Source organism: Geotrypetes seraphini, chromosome 2, assembly GCF_902459505.1.
Source record: "Geotrypetes seraphini chromosome 2, aGeoSer1.1, whole genome shotgun sequence".
Classification (NCBI taxonomy): domain Eukaryota; kingdom Metazoa; phylum Chordata; class Amphibia; order Gymnophiona; family Dermophiidae; genus Geotrypetes; species Geotrypetes seraphini.
In genome coordinates this window covers 298,327,303-298,351,361 of record NC_047085.1, presented here as the reverse complement: position 1 = coordinate 298,351,361, position 24,059 = coordinate 298,327,303, and the positions used below count along the sequence as shown (strand labels likewise).

General features: G+C 41.5%; 1 protein-coding gene across 1 annotated transcript in view; it reads left to right on the top strand.

Annotated features, from left to right (window-relative positions):
- Positions 1-24,059, top strand: part of CACNG2 (calcium voltage-gated channel auxiliary subunit gamma 2) — a 466,563-nt gene that overhangs the window by 378,362 nt on the left and 64,142 nt on the right. The window contains exon 2 of the mRNA XM_033933937.1: positions 18,021-18,104. Within this exon, the coding sequence (XP_033789828.1) occupies positions 18,021-18,104 (84 nt within the window). The remainder of the gene's footprint in view (positions 1-18,020; positions 18,105-24,059) is intronic.

Below are 24,059 nucleotides of genomic sequence, written 5' to 3'. Positions count from 1 at the left end.
AGTTTTGTCTAGTAAGTCTCATGAAACATTCAATTATCCCTGTAGGATGACTAAGTCTAGGTCAGCCCACATCTCGTCCAAATACCACCCTAACCACTCCTCCAGATACGTCCCTTTTAGCTCTGGGTGCACAGCGGCATTCAGAGGCCTAAAAAGTCCCTAGATATGTCCAGAAAGTCAGTTTGATTATCAGCACTTGGATGACCTGTCATGTAGGTCATTCTAGTGCTGATTTGGCCAGGTTTTTAAGCATGTTTAAGTTTTGATCATGAGCCCCTTAGTATCTAGATCCAGGTTGCATTATGATGTCATCTGCCATAGCCTTGAATACTGTCACCAATCAGCAGTGATAAAAATGCTGATGGAGCACCTACAGCAGTAACCATCTAAGATGCTATTGGGATGTCATCGTCTGCTCTTGCAAACAAAAAAATCCCCTTAGGAGTAAATAATCACAAAACAAAAAAAATACTGAACCTCTGTAACCAACTAAATGGATAGACACTGGAATATGCAATAAAAATGCCACTGTTATGCTATAATGAGAGAGAACTTTAGTAACTTCGGCAATATATGCTGCTCACTGAAAGCTGCATCCCAGAGATAACCTACGTGTAGCAAATGCATTAGTTGCATTGCAAATGCTAGTCTCTTTACTTTATGACATACCCAAACGTATTCTTCAAATATCACAAAAATATCAGTGTCTGTCCATGTAAGTGCAACAAATTCAAATCAATGCCCACTCCAAATAAACAAGTAAAAAAAAATTTATAATAGTGCCCAAAATTCCAAAATGTTCAATTTAAGCATGTTGTGAATCCAAAAACGTATCTGGCAGCTGGCTTCTCATAAAGTCCGACGAGAGCCTCGTTTCAGTTTCTGCTTCAGGGACATTGTAGATCTCAAGCAAACCGCCACTTTTCTTTTCTTTTTTTTTTTTTTTTTAGTTCAATAATTTTTATTGAATATTATGAGGAATACAAGAAGCAGTCCAAATACACAAAATCAGAGTAAAGCATTTGGTATAGTAAAGATACATAGCTACAATCAACTGTACAGAACCAAAACATTTGAAAAGGTCCAGAGTACTGGAACTGCTTATGAAGGATAGGAAAGAAAAGAGAAGAAGAAGCGAGAAAAGAAGATTAAAGTAAAGAAGAGAAGAGAAGAAGAAAAGATAGATAAAGAAAGAAAGAAGGAAAGAAGACAGGAGTGTCTACAGGACAGAACGAACATAGGAATCCAACAATGTCCAAGGTGATTTATTTCGCATCAAGTTCATGGAAAGTCGGAATATATTTTTCTTCTCATATGCATACGATTCAAATTTATGATACATGCTCAGAGAGTTCCACCAAAAAGTATAGTCTAGTAGCGAAGATGATTTCCAATTTTTTAAGATATGCATAAGAGCAGTCACAAACATGGCATCAATGAGTTTAGGAGGACAATTCGACTGAGCAAAACAACCACTTTTCAAAATCTTTTAAACCACCAGCTGACTTTATGAGAACAAATCTTTAAACAGTATAGTTATATGGGGGGATTATATTTTTTTTAGATTATTGTATTTTGTATGGAAAAGGGGAATGTAGATATGATTGTTGTTTGTGAGAGTTAGATTATGTCCATGTGTTAATAATCTATGTATGTTTATTTTGTACCCTGCCTAGGGGTAAGTGGGATAAAAAATTTTAGATAAATAAATAAATTTGAATTTGTTACACTTAGGGCTCCTTTTACTAATGTGCGTTAGGCATTAACACGTGGAATAGCGCATGCTGAATTGCCACGCGCGCTAGACCTTAACACCAGCATTGAGCTGGTATTAGTTCTAGCCGCATAGCACGCGGTGTAGCATGTGGTAATATCCTGCGTGCGCTAAAAATATTAGCGCACCTTAGTAAAAGGAGCCTTTACATGGACAAACACTGTGATATTTTTGTGATATTTAAAGAACATGTTTTTGGGTGTGTTGTAAAGTAAGAGAGAGCATTTGTGATGTAACCAATGCATTTTCTACACAGAGTTTATCGCTGGGATACAGCTTTCAGTGAGCAGCATATGCTGCCGAAGTTACTGAAATTCTCTCTCATTATAGGATAACAGTGACATTTTTATTGCATATTCCAGTGTTTATTCATTTAGTTGATTACAAGAGTTTGGGGTTTTTTTTTAATCTTCTATTCCTGCTCACTTCTGCTGCTGAATTCCTTCTTCTTTTCCAACTGTTCCAGGACCATAGACTATGACTCTACCCCTAATGACATCATCCACTATATGCTTCAATATCAAGGCCAACCAAGAATCTGAAAGATGCTATTGGAGCACCTGTGACCAGGAGCCATCTGCCCTAATAAGGGCGCTGCGGACCCCTATTACTGTAGTCCAATGACACTGACCTCACACAGATGCTGTTTCCAAAATAGGTGAATTTATTATAAAGTAAAAAGCAGCTTATAAGAATAATAATCAGATACAGCGACCTATGTCAAGCAGAGAATGAAAACCACAGCTGCAGTCTGTGAAAATTCTCTGTCTGCTCTAACTTCCCTATTTCTCAGCTACTATTATACTTTCACAGCTTTGCATTAAAATCTTACTAAGCTTACTTCGGTTGGTAACAGTCATTAGCATATTTAATTGATTGGTTATAGATACATATTTCCTCTCCTAATTGGCTATGCCCTATATTGACGTATGTCATTATCATTGACCTATGCCATTACCAAACTTGGCCTGGTGGTCGAAAACCACCTACCTTATCTGTCCCCATCAACCTGTCTTTGGGGCTTTCCACTAAGGTCATCTGAGCATGACCTCTGTCTTTCCCAAAGGTCTCCTCCCTCCTTTTCTTCTTTGTCAACAGTGCTGTGGTCACTGCGTACATGCTGGCTGGCCATCTGCATCATATAGCCAGGCCATCACAGCCATTGTGTTGGGCAATAGCACTATCCATGTCCAGAGACCCCTCTGTAGAAATGTTCCAGCACAGTTACTCTGAAATTTCCACATAATTCAGAAAAAACAGTATCTGAGCTTGAAGTTTCACAGTCTTTGAGAAATGCCTGTTAAAGCTGAAGTTACACAGAAACCATTTTAATGCTTGGCCTGTTTTTCAGTCCTTAAGCCCTATACCCATGGCCTGATAAGAGAGGTTCTCACAGGGGTCTTCCTCAGCCCTGGTCCTAGAGATGTCACCGGTGCTCCTGCTTCCTTCTCCTTCTCAGCCCCCACTTTTATTTCCACTGTTGCAGGACCTCAATCTCTAGCTTATCCTCGTCATAATGTTATTTGTCCCTGTGATGTCTGGTATAAGTGGGTTACCTATGAGAGGCTGGGGTAAGGCAGGTAGCCTGTGAGAGGATAATCCAAAAGAATTGCCCCCTTGGTAGCCACTTCAGTAGACATTCAGTTCCATTGGGTCTCTGTTTGAAGTTAATGGGAGTCCAGTCTGCTATGACAGAAGGGGGCTGATTTGGTCTTTATGTGTCTATATTTTTCTATGTTTCTATAAAGCTTAGAGGTCTTGGAAGTAGGCTGGGCTTGTTTTATGGTACCTGATTGAAGCAGCACTTACAAATATAAAAGACAATCTTAACATTTTAGAGACCAAGTGAAAGATTTGGAGGAAGGAGAAGAGGGTGTTTGATTCCATATAGGAACTTTTATGTACTTCTCTATCTATTGTGGACAATTTGACAGACTGGACAAACTATTTTGAACTTTACCTGTCTCATTTACTTCATTACTGTTGTACTTTATGGTATTTTATGATGAGAGTAGAGGCATAGCCTAGTGATTAGAACAGGCTAGGTTCAATTAGAATGAGAACCAGGGAAGCCACTGGCGCTCCTAGTGACTTTAGGCAAGTCACTTTACCCTCCATCACCTCAGGTAAAACTTACAAGCACAGTGGGCCATGAAACACCGGGTTGTAACTCACATTGAGATCAGATTTGTAAAGGGTTACTAACTAAATCCAAGTAACATAGTAACATAGTAGATGATGGCAGATAAAGACCCGAATGGTCCATCTAGTCTGCCCAACCTGATTCAATCTAAAAATGTGTCAAGGTTTTTTTTCTTCTTCTTCTTCTTAGCTATTTCTGGGCAAGAATCTAAAACTCTGCCCGGTACTGTTCTTAGGTTCCAACTACTGAAGTCTCCGTCCAAGCTCACTCCAGTCCATCTACATCCTCCCAGCCATTGAAGCCCTCCCTAGCCCATCCTCCACCAAACGGCCATATACAGACACAGACCGTGCAAGTCTGCCCAGTACTGGCCTTATTTCTTTAATATTTACTATTATTCAAGTATGATGTTCTGTTTACATTTTGATACTTTGATGCATTTTTATTGTATTCTATGCTGGTATAATATTATTGTGTTAGTTCTATTTGAAATGGTATGTATTGCATCTGTTGTGAACCAGTTTGTGTCTACCATTGAAGGAAGACTGTGTGTATGTGAAAGAATAGAACAGAACAGAGCTTAGTCTGACAGTTCCTAGACTTACGTCTCACATCCTTAAGCAATGCATTTTAAGAGAAAATAATAAGCTTGCAAAATATGAACCTCTGATTATTTCTTGACATCTACTTCATGGGCCTTCACTGGCTCTACAGAAGCACAACCAGGAGCCACACTTAGGTATAAAATACAACATGCATAATGGGACAAAATGGTCTGAGATATAATCAGAGCAGATACTACTTCCTGGAGAACATCCAGCTATATACACTGAAAAAAATTAAAGGTAGCTTGTCTATTAAACAAGTCCCCCTTCCAAAAGAACCTATAACAATAGCTCTGGGAGCATAATATGGAAAATACAATAAGGTGATGGTTGCCAAATCTATCCTGGCCTCTAGCAAATCAGATTGCCAGGATATCTACAGTGAAAATGAATGTGTTATATTTGCATATACTGCCTTCTCTGTATGAAATTTGTCTCATCCATTTTCATGATGGATATTTTGAAAACTTGACTCTCTGGCGATCCCTGTGAGCAGGTTTGGGAACTACTGTCTAAGAGAAATCAGAACTTCAAAAACATATGTGCCATGGGGTAAAACCTAGATCAGAATAGCCTATCCCTTGTTTCTAAGTTTATTTCTTACTTATATACTGCCTATCAATGGAGATTAAGCCGTTTTTATATTCAGGTACTCAAACATTTTCCTCTATCTATCCTCACAAGCTCACAATCTACCTAATATGCCTGGGGCAATGGAAGGTTAAGTGACTTGCCCAGGGTCACAAGAAGCAGTGCTGGGCTTGAACCCATAACTTCAGGATACTGAGGGTAGATACACTAAAGAGGATCAGTAAGACCGTGTAGATCTGCTCCGATCCGATTTTGGGCCGATTCAAATTTTCTGTGTCAAAAAGAGCTATTGATGCACTAAAAAGTTTGAATGCAAATGATTCACGCAGAGGTTCGTTATAATCCACATCACTCCCGTTTGATTGATCGCTGTGAGAGTGACTTTCATACATGCACGGAGCCGGCAGGTAAAGCCCGAACAACTGAGAGGTAGGGGAAGCCCCAAAAGTAGCCTCCTTCCATTCAGCTGTTTGGGGTAGGAAACCTGTTTTTTTTCTTTTTTTTTTTAAATGCACACAGATGCGGTAGGGTGTGTGTCAAGAATGGCTGGAGTTGGCATCCCTCCTGCTATTTTTTTCTTGTGTGGGGAAGGGGCAGCATGGTAAGAGGGAATGGGCATCCTTCCTGTTAATTTTTGCTAGCATGGGGGGGTTGATTCCCAGTGCCACTTTCATCGGGGATCATCGGAAAGGGCTGTCATTGGCGGGGGGAGCTTATTTTTTCTTTTTTTAATGGGACAGATATTGTGCCCCAAACAGCTGAGTGGAAGGAGGCTGCTTTCAGGGCTTCCCCTGCCTCTCAGCTGTTTTTAGTACATCAATAGCTCTTTTTGAATCGGCCAAAAATTGGATTGGAGCAGGCCCACATGGTCTTATCGATCCTCTTTAGTACATCTAGCCCCAACAAGCCTAGACTTGTCGTTTTATTGAGATCGCTAAAACCCTTGCTTTTTTTTGTGCATAGCCAAGCGATGTTAGTGCATCAATCGCATGGCTTGTTTGCATGGGGCTTTAGCTAATTTGTATGGCCGGATTGGAAAATGAGCAATTGAGGGGAAAATCATGCAGTGAACCATTTTGTGCATCGGGTTGGCAAATACGATCGTCGCTAAAGCTTTCATAACAGGTTTAGTGATGATCGCTGGCTTTAATGCATTTGGGCCTGAGGCTGCAATTCTAAACAGTAGGCCATTCCTTTCTTACCACTGCAATGTGGAATTGTTGGCAACCCTAGTTTAAGTGCACACAGCATCTGAGGGCACATGAAATCAGGAATAGAGTATTGCATTAAGGATGTTTGGGTTCTTTGTCATGTCTATGAAATTGTTTTTTGTGTTCACAAATTTAACTTTAGTTCCACCATTTTCTGTGTCTATACCCACAAGGTTTCCACTACTACTACTCTACTACTACTACTACTACTACTATAAATCATTTCTATAGTACTACTAGACTTACATAGTATTGTATACATTATATGCAGATACTTTCTCTGTCCCTAATAGGCTCACAATTTAAGTTTTGTATACCTGGGTGACTGCAAAGACTCCACATGCTCAAAGTTCTCCAGTTTCTGATTTCAGATAGCTTTAGTAAGGTCCTGTAGTTCAGGAAATCATTTCTCTACATTAGAAGACTGTGTAAGACCTGTGCGTAAAAAGCAATGCTTGTCAAGTTAAAGGATGGGAAGGCAGATCTGGATATATGCATAGGCAGTGCTGGATACCATAGGCAGTCCAACCAATGTTTGTCCAATACATTAGTGGGTGGGGTCAGGGATTGGTTTGTTCTACTGTCTCATCTAGTTGGTTGAGCTCTAAGAAACACACCGATAGGGATCTAGGCTGTGTCATGTGGAGAACCAGAGAAACAAGAAAAAGAGCAATGAAATGACTGAAGGTTTTAATATAATTTCCTAATTTTGCACGGGCACTTTTTTTTTTTTTAATTCTTTATTCATTTTCAAACTTACAATAAGTATGACAATATGTTCAAACAAATTAACAATAAATATATCACTTAATAATCATCAATGGTATAAATGATATGCTCTTATCTCCCACCCTTCCCACCCTTTCCTATCATATAATCAATACCTGGCTTATACAATAAGTAACAATAAAATTACACCCCCTCCCCCTCTCACAATTGAACTTGTAAATTTAAAGGAAAAAATGTCATCTAATCAGTACAATACTTTGTTAATGGCTCCCACACATCTTGAAATTTCCTGAAACATCCCCGCTGTATTGCAATAAATCTCTCCATTTTATAAACATAACATAAGGAATTCCACCAAAAATTATAATTTAATCTACTCCAATTTTTTCAAATATACGTAATTTGTTGAATGGCAACCCCAGTCATTATAAGTAATAATTTGTTATTATTTGTAGAAATCTGACTTTTTGCTCTCATTGCCATACCAAACAGCACAGTATCATATGATAATGCCACTGGGTTGTCTAATAAACAATTAATTTGGTCCCAAATTGATTTCCAAAAATTCATAATAAATGGACAATAGAATAATAAATGATCTAAAGTCCCTGCTTCGAGATGACAGTGCCAACATTTATTCGACTTAGAGCTATCCAATTTTTGTAACTGAACAGGGGTCCATAATGCTCTATGTAACAGAAAAAAAACAAGTTTGTCTCATAGATGCCGACACTGTACATCTCATCCTCCAAGTCCAAATTTGTGGCCATTGAGACGCAGTAATTTGATGCTTAATCTCAATGCTCCAAATGTCTCTCAGACCAGTGTTTGGTTTCTTTTTAATAAATCCAGTCAGCAATTTATACCACTGGGTGGCCTGGTGACCCAAGAAGTCCGCCTGAAAGCATAAGAACTCCATACTATATTGATTACTAAGGTTTTTCCAGTCAGGGAACCCTGCCTGAATGGCCTGCTTCAGTTGCAACCATCTAAAACTTTCTGATTTATTAAGGCCATATTTATGTTGCAACTGTGAAAATTCAAGCATTTTACCATTAGAGATAACATCATCTAATAAACGTATTCCTGCTATCATCCAATGCTTCCAGGCCAGGCCAGGCTTTCTCCGCCAATTTGAATCTTGGAGTTCAGCCATAGAGATTGATTTGTAGATTTGTGAATTGGAATACAGTGGTGCCTCGCATAACGGCCGCCTCGCACAGCAGACGCTGCGCACAACGAACTTTATGTCGTGATCCGTATAACGTACTTCATTTCACACAACGAAGTCGCCCGAGCTGCATCCTTCCGGGGTTCCTGCGGGGTTGGATCGCAGCGGGGTTGGTCGAGGGTAGTCTCCTTCTCCTTACCTGCCCTGTCGCAGCACACAGCCGAACGGAAATCTTCCCGATGTCAGCGCTGACGTCGGAGGGAGGGCTTAAGCAAAGCCCTCCCTTCCTCCGACGTCAGCGCTGACATCAGGAAGACTTCCGGTCGGCTGTGTGCGGCTGCGGCAGGGCAGGTAGGAAGAAGGCAATGGCGAACGAAAGAGGGGGGAGGGGGCGGTCCGCCCCGAAGAATGTGCACAGCTGGTCAGGTCCCCCGATCGACCGACAACAGGCCCGGCCGACAAACCTCCCTGCCCTGTAGCCGCGAATCTAAATTACCTCTTACAGCAGCTTCAATAATCCAGCTGCTGTAAGAAGGTAATTTAGATTCGCGGCTACAGGACAGGGAGATTTGTCCGACCGGGCCTGTTCTGTTGTCGGTCGGGTGCAAAAGCGCCACAAAGGTGGAGGCAGGGAGGGAGGAAAGGTGGAGTGGAGAAGAAAAGACGCTTAAGGGGGGAGAAGGCCGCTGAAAGCACATGTTGGAGCAGGGGATGAGAGGGAGGGAGAGAAGGGGAAATATTGGACAAGGGCAGAAGGGATGCTAAATCATAGGGTGACAGGCAGAGAGAACAACAGGAAAAAGAGTGGAAGCAATCTTGAACCCTGAGGGTGAGGGCAGAGAGAGGTGGTGAGATGATTGATCATGGGGAGAGGGACAAAAGGGAATAGAGATGGGATAGGAAGATAGTGGAAGTAAAAGGACAGGGAGATGTATGTTTTTAGATGTATCTAAATAAAAATAATAACAAAAAATTTATCTTTTTTATGTCATCTTAGCATATTTTATGCTGCAGAACGAATTATTTTTTTTAACATGTATTCCTATGGGAAAACGCGTTTCACATAACGAACGTTTCACATAACAAACTTGCTCCTGGAACCAATTAAGTTCGTTGTGTGAGGCACCACTGTAGTTGTTAAATTACTTACATAATGCAATGTTTTCCATGTATCAGCTAATATTCTGTTATCTTTATTTAACTAGGCATTTTGATACTGAGCACATGGCAAAGGCATAATGGAGACAAGAGTTGCCATTCTAGCCACAACCAATCTGGGAGTTTTTTCATGAGCTCTGGGAGGACCCAATACATATCCTGGCACAAAATATAGGCTTGATGATACCTATAAAAATTGGGAAAATTTACCCCTCCCTCTGAAATTGGCCTTTGTAAAGATACCAAGCCAAATAAATTTTATAAGAATGCCATTTAATTTTTTATAAAAGGACCCTTGAAAATAAACCGGCAACATACTCATCTGATAACAAACCACAGGCAAAATCATCATCTTGATAGTTTGGACTCTCCCCCATCATGAAAGATGTAAAGGATTCCATTGCTCACACATTTCTGTAACCTTCTGTAATAATGATTTTTCATTTATTTGCATTGTTTCTTCCATCGTATTTTTAATCCAAATGCCTAAACACTTTATTCCATCCTCCCTCCAAAGAAAGGGAAATGAATCAAACAAATCTTTTGTACAATGGACATTGAGTGGAAGAATTTTTGATTTACTCCAATTTATCTTGTAACCTGAAAATTTTCCAAATTTCTCAATCATTTCAAGTAAGCAAGGAATGGTTGTCTCAGGATTTCTCAAATAGAGCAATATATCATCTGCGTAAGCCGAGACCTTATATTCCCGATCTCTACGAGGAATACCCTGAATCTCCTTTACTTGCTGAATGGCTAATAACAAGGATTCCAATACAATATCAAAAAGCAGAGGAGATAAGGGACAGCCTTATCTAACCCCCCTCTACAACCTAAAACCGTCTGAAAAATTATTATTAATATACAATTTAGCAACAGGGGAGCTATACAATGTTTGAACCATTTGTATAAATCCTGAACCAATACCAAACCATTCCAACGCTTGATACATGAAGGTCCATTCAACACGATCGAGGGATACAGAAAAAGCCGGATCATTTAAGGCTTTTGACAAATTTAACATATGCAAGGCAAGCCTAATGTTGTTAGAAGAATGTCTTTGAGCAACGAATCCTGTTTGGTGCATTCCAATAATAAAAGGGAGAGCTTTAGCTAAACGTATAGCCAATGTTTTAGCTAAAAGTTTTCCATCTACATTAATTAAAGAAATAGGCCTGTAGTTTGAAACCAGTGTGGGATCTTTATTTGGCTTTGGCAAGACTATAGTTAATGATTCCGCCATGGTACCTGTGATATAACCTTTAGTTAGTTGAGTCTGATATAAATTTAACAAATATGGTAATAGGGTAATTTGGAATGATTTGTAGAACTCTACTGTAAAACCATCTCCACCTGGAGCAGATCCAACTCTAAGGGACTTCAATGCTGCTTGCAATTCTTTTATTGATATTGGCTTTTCTAAGCTTTCTTTTATATGCTCAGGAATTTTCGGCCCCTTAATTAAATTTAAAAATTCCAATCCATCCTTTTCTTTATCTAAATAAGGCTCAGAAGAATACAGATCTTTATAAAAATGTAAAAATTGTTTTAAAATAGGATCAATTTGTATAAAAGCATTTCCTTTTTCATCTTTTATCGCCACTACATTTGTTTTTCATTTTTTTGCTTTTAAATAATTTGCCAGTAATCTTCCTGCCTTATTTGAATTTGCTTAATACAATGCCTTTTGAGAAAATAAATCTTTCCTTATCATTTTAGAAGAAATCTCATTATATTTCCCTTTAGCTTTCAAGAGATTCTGTAATAAAGAATATTCCCATTTATCCATTAATTTTGATTCCAATATCTTAATTTCTTGTTCTAACCTGGAAAATTGACTTTTAATTTGTTTTTTAATATACGCTGAAAAAGAAATAATTTGACCTCTTATGGTTGCCATAAAAGCATCCCATAACGTTTCCACTGAGATATTTTCCGTATTATTTATTTGAAAATAATCATTTATTTTTAACTGAATTTTCTCAATAAAATTTGGTTCTACAAGCAATGCATTATCGAATCTCCACACAGATCTTCTATCCTCCTGGTCACTTATTTTAATTTTAATCCACACCCCAGTATGATCAGACAAAATAATTGGATCAATGGATGCTCGTGTTATATGCTGAACAAATGCATTTGAAACAAATATATAATCTATTCTTGAAAATGATTTATGAACATGGGAGCAAAATGAAAATTCCCGATCATTAACATGAAATATTCGCTATATATCTTTTAAATCACAATTTTGAACCAAATTATCCAACCCTAATGATTTCATAATTCTGCTAGGTTTTTTTGTCCATTAAAGGATCTATAACAGCATTAAAATCCCCTGCCACAACTAAATTAGAAGCAGCCAGTGGTAACAATAATTGTTGTAGAGATTTGAAAAATTCAATTTGGTTCGAATTAGGTGCATATACATTGAATAGCCCATGGTAGTATTTCCCAGATTCATATCTACATGTATCCATCTTCCTAAAGGATCAGCAGCAATTAATTTGAATGTAGCATTAGATCTTTTATTCACCAATATTGCAACACCTGCTTTTTTCTTTACAGCTGAGGCATAAAAGCAATGTTTCACCCAATTTCCTTTTAATTTTTGAGACTCTAAGGCTGATAAATGAGTCTTCTGAATGTAACATATATCAATATTCTGTTGTTTTAAAAATAAAATTGTTTTCTTTCTTTTTATTGGATGGTTGAGGCCATTAACATTTAGCGAAAGTAATTTAAGCTCCATAAATATATTTATTTCCATCACCTGTGAACTTCAACAAATACTTCAATTTGTAATAATTTTCCTGCACATAACTCATTTCCCTCAATTTACCATATAAAACAGTCCTCCCCTCTCTTTAATTTCTTAAATATTATAATTCTATGATTCCAAAAACCCTTCCCTATACCCTCCCATATCCCACCCCTCCTTATATTATGATAACTTGAAGACATAAGCACAGACCGGCACCCCTATCCCTCCCATAAGCATCTCTTTTAACTATTTCTCCTTTACTATAAAAATTGATCAATCAATATACAGTGGTACCTCGGTTTACAAGTGCACCAGTTTGCGAGTGTTTTGCAAGACGAGCAAAACATTCGTAAACTTGGTGCCTCGTAAACCGAGCTTGCCTCGCTGTATGAGCGCCCCCCCCCCACCGGCAATCCAGCATCCCCCCAGCGATCCGGCATCCCCCCCCCGCTCGTATTGCCCCCCTCCACCCTCAATCTCGGAGAGAGCGAGACCAGAAGGCTTTGAGCATGCGCAAATGCTCAAAGCCAGTCCAGCCCAGACCAGACCAGAAGAAGGAGGATATCCGACCCACCGCCCAGCCGCGCCAGTAGAGGGAGGATCTTTGGGCACTGGCACTGGTGCCAAGTAGGGTAAAGGGTGTCATTGACTGCTCGGGAGGGGGGAAAGTAGGATTGCGGTGGAGGGGGGCAACGTGAGTGGGGGGGATGCTGGTTCGCAGGGGGGGAAGCTGGATCGCGGGGAGGAGTTTGGAACAGCGTCGGATTCCTCAAGAGGGGGAGAATGGAGCAGCGCCGGTAGCCTCGTGGAGGGGGGGAGGAGGTGGAACCATCAAAGCAGTTTCCCTTACTTCCTATGGGGAAACTTGCTTTGATATACGAGCAATTTGGTTTACGAGCATGCTTCTAGAACGAATTATGCTCGTAAACCAAGGTTCCACTTATTTAAAAACCCCTTAATTCCCCTTTTAATTATATACATACTTCTTACATAAAAATCTTCATGAATTCGATTCAGTAAAGAAATGTGTAATTCAAAATTACATTATATTAACAAAATCATTCTAAATATCAGAAATATATTAGAATTTCCTTTACAATCCCTCCTAATAGTGGTAAATTGATTTAAAAACCATTATTGCATTACCATATTTCAATGTATCAACTCCAATTAAGCTAAGAGTTCAATTTAATTAATTTATAAAATAAATTATTAGGCATGTTAAGCACCTAAATAATAATTAACCATCTCATAAATATCTTCAAATTATTTTAAACTCCATCAGATCTATAAGATTATTTAAATATCAACAATTTAAAATAAATAAGGATTTTCTTTTTAATATTATGACATCAGAAAATGTAATAATTTTCAAGTCTTATGTAAGATAATAGCAGTATAATATTTTATATTTATTTTAAGAATTATCCATTGTAGTGCTACACTCTCTATAATAACTTCCTCCATTTCTGCTAAATTCAATCATTTTTCTTAAAAGTAAAATCAAATACACTTAACATGGCCCATCATTTTGGCATTAATTAGTTTCATCATTAACATTTTTAGTTTGCTGCTACAGGGACCATGGTTAAAAAGGCCTTCGATTCTAAATCTAAAGTAAACAAACCCTCTGCAAAGTATTGTTGTTCCTTCATTTGTCTGTAAAACTGCTTTTTCTAAGGCACCAGAGCCAGCAGAATCTGTTCTTTCAGTAGGGCTAACATCCACGAGGACCCGGCCATTCTATGCATCGGTACTCTGCGATGTCCAAAATCTTTACCCTCTCAGGCTCCGCTGTTTCCTCCGGTTCCGCTATGAAAATTGTGTTTATGTGAGCATGCACTTGGACATTGTCTGCTCCCGTAGCTTCTATTGAACACCAGAAACCGGAAGCATTAAATTTGCCCGACACAAGGAAGTCAGCTAAACATGTCGTCGCAGTCCTAATGTTTCCATACGCCTCAGGAGCTACTGGAGCACAAAGTCCTCATACACCCCAGCGCCCGAGGCGAATGTTCCGCGCCGGCACCAGAAACTACAGGGAGGAGGCGAGCTGCTAACTTTTCTTTAGAGGAGAATTTCAACCCATGCAGCAGCTTACCTGCAACTCAACCATTGTCTGTGTACCAAGATCCGACACTCTGTTCATCAGTGGAATCACTTCACTTCTTCACCCTCCAGGGTACTATCCTCAGGACACTCCCTGGCTGTATTTCCGATGCAATTTTCCTGAAGGCCTCATTTGATGTTCCTCCCTCTCTCTCATTCCATCTGACGTCAGGTAAATATGAATATATGAATATTTATCTTCTTATTTGTTTTTCGATTCTAGAGTAGAATCCTCTTCAATTTTAATTTGAAACTCTTCTAATCATTCCATTACAGTTAATGAATCATTTGTAGTAGCCATCTTAACATCAATTGAAGCATATTGAAAAAATATTAACAAACCTTTCCCCTAAACCAAACTTTTTATATTCAATTAAAATCAATAGAAACAAAATTTCAAACATATCTTCCCTTGAACCAGCATTTTAATTCCATGAAATAAATTAAATTCTAATTCATAGGTGTTTCTTGAGATGACAGAAAATCCTTAAGTTTTTCTGGATAATTAAACTGATGAAGTTTTCCTTTGTATGTGATTTTCATTAACGCAGGATAATATAATCCATACTGAGCTCCTATTTTTTTCAAAGGTTGTCTAAGTTGTAAAAAATTTTTCCTGACCTGAACAGTCTCTTTTGTAAAATCTGGGAGAAAGACCAACTTGGAATCTTTATATGTTAGACTTTTTGCCTCTTTTGCAGCTTTTAAAATATCTAGTACTTGATGGAATCTAAATAGTCTTAATATTACAATTCTAGGTATTTCTTGATGTTGAGCATTTTTCTTTCCAATTCTATGTGCTCTCTCAATTTCCAGTACACCTTTAATTTTTATTGGAAGAATTTTTGGTATTGCATCTTCTACAAAAGAGATCATGTTTTTCCCCTCAGCACCTTCCTTTAAACCAATTAGTCTTAAATTCTGACTTCTAGACCTATTTTCCATTTCTATCATTTTTTTATTCATGTCCATCAAAATATTATGATCTTCCTTGACATTTTGTTGTATGTGTTCAAATTTTCCCATTCTATCTTCCAATTTGTCCATTCTATTATTTACTGTTCATAAGATTCATTTCTTTCTTCATTTCAATTAGGTTTAAATTGATGTTTCTTAATGCTTCCATTACCTCAATCATATCTAAGGCATCCATTGGTAAAGGAACCTCACTGGAAGTCTGTGAATCCTCTTTTAATCTCTTGATCTTTCCTGTTGATCTAGCAGGAGTTTCTTGTGACTTTTGTTTAGTTGATGACATTTCCACAGATTTTAAATGAATAAGGAGAAAAATTATTGCTTTAAATCTAATATATGATGCTCAAAGGTGGGAGCTTGGCAGTTAGCCAGCCATCCACCAAGCCTCCAAGTTCCGGAATGACGAGCACTTTTGTATAAACAAAAAACTGTGAACTGCAGATCCTCATTGCACATCATCACTGTGGAACATCTATGCTAAAGATAAGTAGCAATTTAAAGCTGGTTGTTTTGTGAAGTTGAGTGGGAACATAAATGTGCGATGATGGTTCCCAGCAGTCACACACACGGTTACAGCGTTTTGCTAATGACCTGGGTGGAGGAGCATTGAGCACACTGTAAAGAGTCTTTCACTTAAAGGTTGTGGATATAGAGTATTAAGAAAGCATAAGAAAAAATATTTTAAAAAATAGTAAAAACAATAAGAAGTATTACAATATAATCTTGTTATAACGGACTTGCTTATAATGGAACCTCGTCTATAGCGGACGAGGTCCCGGCAGAAAATAATCGCAAATAGCGGACTCGCATTTAATGGACTTTCAGGTATAACGGACAACCAATTTGGTCCCCAGAGCCACTTTTAGCTGCAGTTTTGTTCGGTTATAATGGGCATGCAGGCTCCGCCTACAAGGTGCGTGGCATGTCGGTGATATAGTATCAAAATGCAGCCCAGAAGAAAATGACAAGATTATTTTTCTTTCCAGGACAGTGAGACATAATGCTTTAGAACATCTTTTAGTGTTCTGGTTTTGCAAAAATTTCATGCCATACCAATGTTTTGCTGAGTTTTGTTATTGATATTGCTGATATGCTTGTGCAGTGACTTGTTCATTGACTGTACGTTGTTTCAGTTGACCTAAATAAAGTTTTTTAAAAATGCAATTCTGGATATAACGGACTCTGGATATAACGGACTGTTTTTCCAGGTCCCTTGAAGTCCATTATAACGAGATTATACTATACAGCATTATATTTTTGATGCATATAGTGTGAATGCTGTATAGTAGAAATAAAGATCTCAAACTAAATAAAATGTGCCCTCAAAACCCATGAAAAAAAAAAACCAATCAGCATGGAACCTGTGAACCGATGCATGCTCTAATGCATTGTGGTGGCCCCACCCTTCACATCAGTGGCATAGCGAGGGTGAGAGGCACCCCTCCCCCACCCTCATCTCCGCCCCCGCTTCCCCGCTCGTGCCCCCCTACCCTTCCCCCATACCTCTAGTTCTTCACCACTGTGAGCAACAAGAACTTCAGTGTGCTCCTCGAGACCCCGTCGGCTCTCCCTCTAATGTCACTTCCTATGCACGGCCCCCGGAAGTGATGTCAGCGGTAGAAACGACGGGGTTGCGAGGAGCAAATTGAAGCTGTTGCTTACAGCGGTGAACAACTAGAAGCATGGGGGAAGGGAAGGGGTGCGTGCGTGGCGAGGGGACGAGTCAGAATAGGCGGGGCAGAGAGGAGGAGGGTGTCGGCACTCCCACCAACATGACGCCTGGGGCAGACCGCCCCCCCTTACTACGCCACTGCCTCACATATGTCCCTATAGCAACAGGAAGCTCGCACAGGAGCAGGGATGAGACTGCTGGAAGTTTCCCATCCCTTAACTAATGCTTCTTGTCTGTTACCAACTAAAGATAGCTACAACACTATTCAGATGAGGGAAGGGAAGGCCCCAAGAGGACATATGTAGAAGGGAAATGTGTAGAAGGGGAGGAACTAACCTCTCCCTTCCCCAAGAAGGGTGCCAATGAGCACTAAAGTTCTACAACCAGCTCTAGCAGTTGGGGGGGGGCAGGGAAGGGAGAGAAAATTTAGAGAGGAATCAGAAAAATAGACATATTGAAAGAAAAAGAAGTATCAGTGATAGTTTAGCCCTTTGATTATTGCTTCCTGTCCTTGAAGGCTGCCAATAGGCCAGGTATTCAGGATATCCATAGTTACAGACATTATATTTTATGAATACTACTTTTGAGAATCTGTAAACCCTACTAGTTTGTTGTATTGGTTACCTTGTTTACACGTTTGTATTGCATATTTGGAAACTTCAGTAAATGAAGTGAATTTTTAAAAAAGGATATCCCTAGTGAATATGCTTGAGAGAGATTTGCATACAATGGAGATAATAAGCATGCAAATTTCTCTCATGCTTTTTCACTAGGGATATGTGATTTATATGAAATTTTATTAGCATATTGTATTTATAATAGTGTATGTATGGTGTGAATAAATCTTTAGAAACATTACATTTGAATATATATAGCTCCGTTTTTTTTAGATTATGGAGTAATTTGTATGTGCTATTGAACTGATATAAAAAATCCCGTTTTGTTTAGAGATTGGTATGCTTTTCACTGGGGATATCCTGAGAATCTGAGCTATTGGTGGTCTTTGAGGACTGGGAGGAAAGGCCAAAAATTTAGCAGGTGGGATTATGACTGTTGGATTATGGATGTTTTTGTTCCTTTTGGGTGACTGTTTTCTTTGTGTATTGTTTTCTGGTCAGGAAGTTTTAAAGGCATCTGTAAACAAATTGATCACTTCCCCGAAGATGCAGATTATGAAGCTGATACAGCTGAATATTTTCTTAGTAAGTATAAAAATTACTTTTTCTTAACTGTGTTACTGGGGAAGTGGGAGGAGGGCTCTCTGATTCTCTTCTGGTACATGGGGCTCATTTTCAAAGCATTTGAAAGCAATGGAAGTAAAACCCAGATGTCTCAATCCGTCTTCCTTTTTCTGAAGCCATATAGTAACCTTACCCCGGATGAAATCCTGATGTACCTTTCAATACTTTCTTCTGTCACTCAGCTGCAGGAGTGGTAACATGTCACAGAGCACTACCCAAGCCAGTCTGACATCTTTCTCAGCTATGCCCCACCCCCTTGATGTAACTTCCTGTTTCTGCAGTGGCGTGGTTGAGAGAAGATGTTGAGCTGGCTCAGGTAAAGTTCTGTGACACACTACCACTACCAGGGCTGGATAACAAAACAAAGTGTTGAAAGGTATGCCAAGGGGTAGCTGCTGCATCACCCATGGGGAAGGGAGAGAGAGATAACGGGAAGAGGGTTAAGAAAGGGGTGAACACCTGACTTGGGCAGGGAAAGACATGCTAGACAATCATAGGGAGGGAAGAAATAGGGAGAGATGTTGAACCAAGGGAGTAGACAGAGGGGAGGGTGATATGTTAAACCTAGATCTAGAATTTAAGGAGAGGGAGAAACTGGGAGATCCTGAACAATGAAAGGGAAAGAGGGAGGAGAGAGGAAAGATGGAGGGATGTTGGGAAGGAGAGATGCTGGAAAATGAGAGGAAGGATGGAGAGGTATTGGGCAGTGAGGTAGAGGGATACAGGGAGGGAAAGAAGAGAGAAAATAAATATCAGTTAACGGGGTGGGGAGAGCAATAAAAGGAAGAAGAAGAGATGTCAGATCACAAGGTGGAAGGAGAGAGAAATGGCAAATCACAAGGTACAGGGGAGAGATAGAGGGAAGGAAGAAAAATCAGATCATGGGATAGAAGGGGAGGAGAGAAAATATTGGACATGAGGGACTATAGGGAAATTGAAGAGTGATGTTGGACACGGGGAGAAGGGAGCCAAAGGTGCACAGAAGGAAGATGCTAAATGAAGAGGGGATTATAAAGGGAGATGTATACAATGAGGACAGAGAGATGGAGAGAAGATGTTGAACACAAAAAGGGAAATTGGGAGAAGCTGTGCATGGGAAAATATGGGAAAAGAGTACATATGCCAGATGTGGAGAAAGATTAGGAGAGTGCAGATAGTGGACACATGGGAGGTAGGAATTATAAGACAGAACAAAAATTCTGAACATAGGATGACATAGGGAGATGGAATGAAGATATGGGGCATGGTGACATATGAAGGTGGAGGGAAGATACTGAGCATGAGGGAGGAATAGGGAGATGTTGAACACAGGGGCAAAGAAGATGGGACAAATAGATGAGGTGAGATTGGATACAGCAGAGCATATGAAGACAGGAGATGTAAGGAGATAGAGGTGAGATGGCTGGGCATAGAGGGAAACAGAGATGGAGAGGAACTGTTAGACATGAGGAAGTAGGAAAGCATACAGGATATTCTGGACATTAGGAGGAAAATGGAAAGAATGCAGATGCTAGAAACGGGAAGTAGAAATTGAGAGACAGATGAGATCTTGATTTAGGTGGGCATAGAGAGATGGAGGACAGATGCTGGATATAGGAGGGGAGAAATAGGAGGGCAAATACTGGACACGTGGAAGAAAGAAGGAGGGAGAGATATGCTGGACACAGGAAAGGGATAGCAAGAGAGAAATAGGAAGCTGGGTATGGGGGGGAGATAAGGAAAAAGAGCAAAAAAGGGAAGATGCTGAGGATGGGTTATTTACCACAAGTCATACTGTTTTATCACAGGGTCTCATTGCATAAAATGGGACTCCATGCTAAAAAAAAAACCCACCCCGAAACCCAAAACTATCTTAATGGTAGCCAACATTAATAACTTCCCCCTTAATGGAATAGAGCAAGGAGGATATTTTGAACAGAACGGGGGAAGATGATAGGCTGAGGAAAAAGACATGAAAGGTTGAGGAAAAGGCTAGGATGAGGGATAGAGATGAAAAGTTATAAGTAGATGCAGTAAAGAGGGAAACTGAGGAGTGGATGATAAGGAGGAGGAATGAAATTTAAGTGGATGGAGAGAAGTAGTTTAAATAGATGCAAGCTGAAAGGCAGAAATCAGGGTCTGAGATGGATATAGGAAAGAAAATGAGGAGAACATGAGAGAGAAAGTTTCAGATGGACTGGAGCACCTGGAAGGAGAGTTAAGAGAAGACAAAAGACAGCAGAAATCAGAGACTTAGAACAACATATTAGAAAAGTGAAAGTCAGATAACAAAGGTAGAAAAAATTATTTTCAATTTAGTGATTTTTGGAATTTAAGGAGTCATTATTCAAAGCAAATTAACCGGCCAGAGTCTACTCTTGGCTGGTTAAATCTAACCAGACATTTTTAGCAGCACTTAAGCAGTGCCTCTGAAAAAAACTTTGTAAAGGAGGAGGTTAATTTCCAGGCATAATGTCAGCAGCAATCACCAAAACACTGAAGCCCAGATTCTCTAAAAGTGCGTCCCGATTTTAGGCAGCTGTAGGCGTCCTACAGCTGTCTAATCAGCCAATCGGGATGCACGTTTTTTTAAAAAAAATGCTCCCCAGGCAGGCCTGAAGGCGCCTCCGGGAGCCTAGGGAGACCCACAAGATGCCTAAGCTCATCTAAGGGCCTTAGGCGGGCCTTAGGCTGAACCTAGGCGGCCCTACGCGTCTCCCTAGTAGATGAGAAGCTTAAAAATGTAGGCCAGCAAAATGCTGGTCTACATTGTAAGTAAACGCGGCCGCTATACTTATCGCGGCAAGGGATCTCTCTGCCGCTATAAGTATAGCGGGCCGTGGCCCCTGACCGATCACTGGCAGGAGGGTGCCCAAACCCTCCTGCCCGAAGACGCACCCCCCTCCCCGACACTACCTACCGCCCCTCCCCCGACAATACCGATCGCCACCCCCCCCCCCCGACAATATCGGTCGCTGGCAGGAGGGTGCTCAATCCCTCCTGCCCGAAGACGCACCCCCCCCCCCCGGCGCTAACAACCCCCACTCCACCAAACCTGTTCTTACAGATGGGTCTTGCACGTCGAGCAAGCAGGCACGCCTCGTCGAAATGAGGCGGGCCTGCCCCTTCCCGGCCCATCCCGCCGAAGCCTAAGGCCTGATTGGCCCAGGTTCTAGAAGTCTGGACCAATCAGGCCTTAGGAATAGCGGGTCCGCCCATCCCTACTAAGTCTAAGGTCTGATTGGCCAATCAGGCCTTAGATTAAGTGGGGATGGGCGGACCCGTTATGCCTAAGGCCTGATTGGTCCAGGCTTCTAGAGCCTGGGCCAATCAGGCCTTAGGCTTCGGCGGGATGGGCCGGGAAGGGGCGGGCCCGCCTCATTTCGACGAGGCGTGCCTGCTTGCTCGACGTGCAAGACCCATCTGTAAGAACAGGTTTGGTGGAGTGGGGGTTGTTAGCGCCGGGGGAGGGGCGTCTTCGGGCAGGAGGGATTGGGCACCCTCCTGCCAGCGACCGATATTGTCGGGGGGGGAGATCGGTAATGTCGGGGGGGCGATCGGTAGTGTCGGGGAGGGGGGTGCGTCTTCGGGCAAGAGGGTTTGGGCACCCTCCTGCCAGTGATCGGTCAGGGGGCCACAGCCCGCTATACTTATAGCGGCAGAGAGATCCCTTGCCGCGATAAGTGTAGTGAGCCGTGTCTAATCTAACCCGCGTCTGTAACATGGACGCCGGTTACAGAATCGGGGTTTAGTTTAGGCCGATTCTGAATAGGACGCCTCTCCCGGGCGTCCTATACAGAATCAAGGCCTAGGTGTCTTGCGGGCCTCGCCTTCAATATAGGCGGCCTGCCTGGGGAGCATTTTTTTTTTAAAAACGTGCATCCCGATTGGCTGATTAGACAGCTGTAGGATGCCTACAGCTGCCTAAAATCGGGACGCACTTTTAGAGAATCTGGGCCTGAGTGCTGACAGCTGAATATTGACTGCTGCTAATTTTAACTCAGTGCTAATTTTATATTTTTTAGAGTTGAGTCGCGGATTCGCGTCCCAACATACAGGGTATTTCATGCTAATAACTCATACACAGACATGTAATTTAATCGAAATAATATTTATTCAATTTATAAAATTAAAATTAAGATTAAATTGCCAGTTAATTATATGCTGTACACAAATTGCCAACTTCGTAAAACATTCTGTGTGTGAGGAGGGTTGGTCTCACCCAAGGACTAACTGGTCCTTATGGAGAGAGAGGTACCCCCCCTTTGATTAGAAGCTGGTGCCTGCTTATGTAACCTCGCAATGACCAATAATAGGTCATTCCAGTCTTCCAATGTTCAGTTAACACGTCACTGTAAAAAGTTGGACTTATTTGAACAAAGGAATTCCTTTTGGCTTTTATAGATAACAGGCTTTAAAAAAAGTTTTACAATATTATATATTTGTTTATAGCAATTTCTGAATATGCATAGAGAATTATAATATACTTAAAGAAACTCTCTTACTGTATTATTGTATTTCGCTGATTGTCCAGCTCTTTTTAGTGTAAACCGCCTAGAACTTTTGGTTATGGCTGTATAAAAGAATAAAGTTATTATTATTATTACCCAGTATTCTTAAAAGGTTGAATCAAAACAGTTCTCTGACCAAGTTTCTGTAAAGCTGACAGTATCACAAACACACAAAAGAAAACCCATGTACCCAGAAGGCTACCTTCGCATCTGGCTGTGTTTATATTAGCCTGAGGTTTCAGAGGTGGGACCTAAGGCTCCCGGGCCTATTCTAATTGGCCCAGGCACCTTAGGCCCCACCAGTAGGCAGAGCTTTGGAACGGATGGGCCAATCCGGCCTCATTCCGTCATTGGCTGCCTGCCGGACAGGCGAGTTTGACTCCCGTCTGTCCGGCCAACTACACAAAGGTACGGGGAAGGAGGGTGGGGGTGTCGTGGGGGTCGGCCAGGGGGGTTGCGGGTCGGCTGGGGGGGCGGTCGGAGGGTCTTGGGGGGGACGGTCGTTGGGGGGAGGGGGGTTTGCGTTGAGGGCAGGAGGGCCTGGGATCCCTCCTGCCCGTAATGTAGTGCGGGGTGGGGGTAGGGGGTCGCCATGGCCAGGAGGGTTTGGGCTCCCTCCTGGCCCGAACAACTAGCGGGGGGGTCGCCAGGGCCAGGAGGACTTGGGCTCCCTCCTGGCCCGATATTGTCGGGGAGTTGGGGAGACGGCGGGGCAAGAGGGCTTGGGCTCCCTTTTGCCCCGATCGTGTCGGGGAGTTGGGGGGGGCAAGAGGGCTTGAGCTCCCTCGTGCCCCGATCGTGTCGGGGGTGCCGCGGTTGGCTGGGGCAAGAGGGCTTGAGCTCCCTCTTGCCCCGATCGTGTCGGGTGTCGGGACCGCCAAGAGGAAGCAGCAGGACACCGGTAGGAGCTTCTACATGATGGGGAGGGGTCGGGAGGCTGTGGGGGTGCGAGAGGTCCTTCAGGATGGGGGTGCGGGTGCAGGTGGGAGTGCGTGCGAGCGGTCCTTCGGGGTGGGGGTGCGGGTGCGTGCGAGCGGTTCTTCGGGGTGGGGGTGCGAGCGGTCCTGCGGAGGGGGGGTGAATCGGACGTCGGGGGGGGAAACTATGTAAAAAAAATTTTGTACAACGCGCTCACGCGTATAACACGCAAGGTTATGCGCGGTACGTAAAAACCACATATAACGCGCGCGTTATATGCGAGAAAATACGGTAGGTAAAGGATCACTTCCAGGTCATGGACCTGGGGGGCCCCCGTGGGAGCAGACTGCTGGGCATGATGGTCTGGTCTGATCCGGCAGAGGCAATGCTTATGTTATGTTATGTTACTTTGTTTTACTTGCTTAATTATTGTGAAGAAGAAAAACCAAAGATCATTCTTCCTAAGACCTAATACAGGATTAAGGAAAGTTACAATACTCAGAATAAG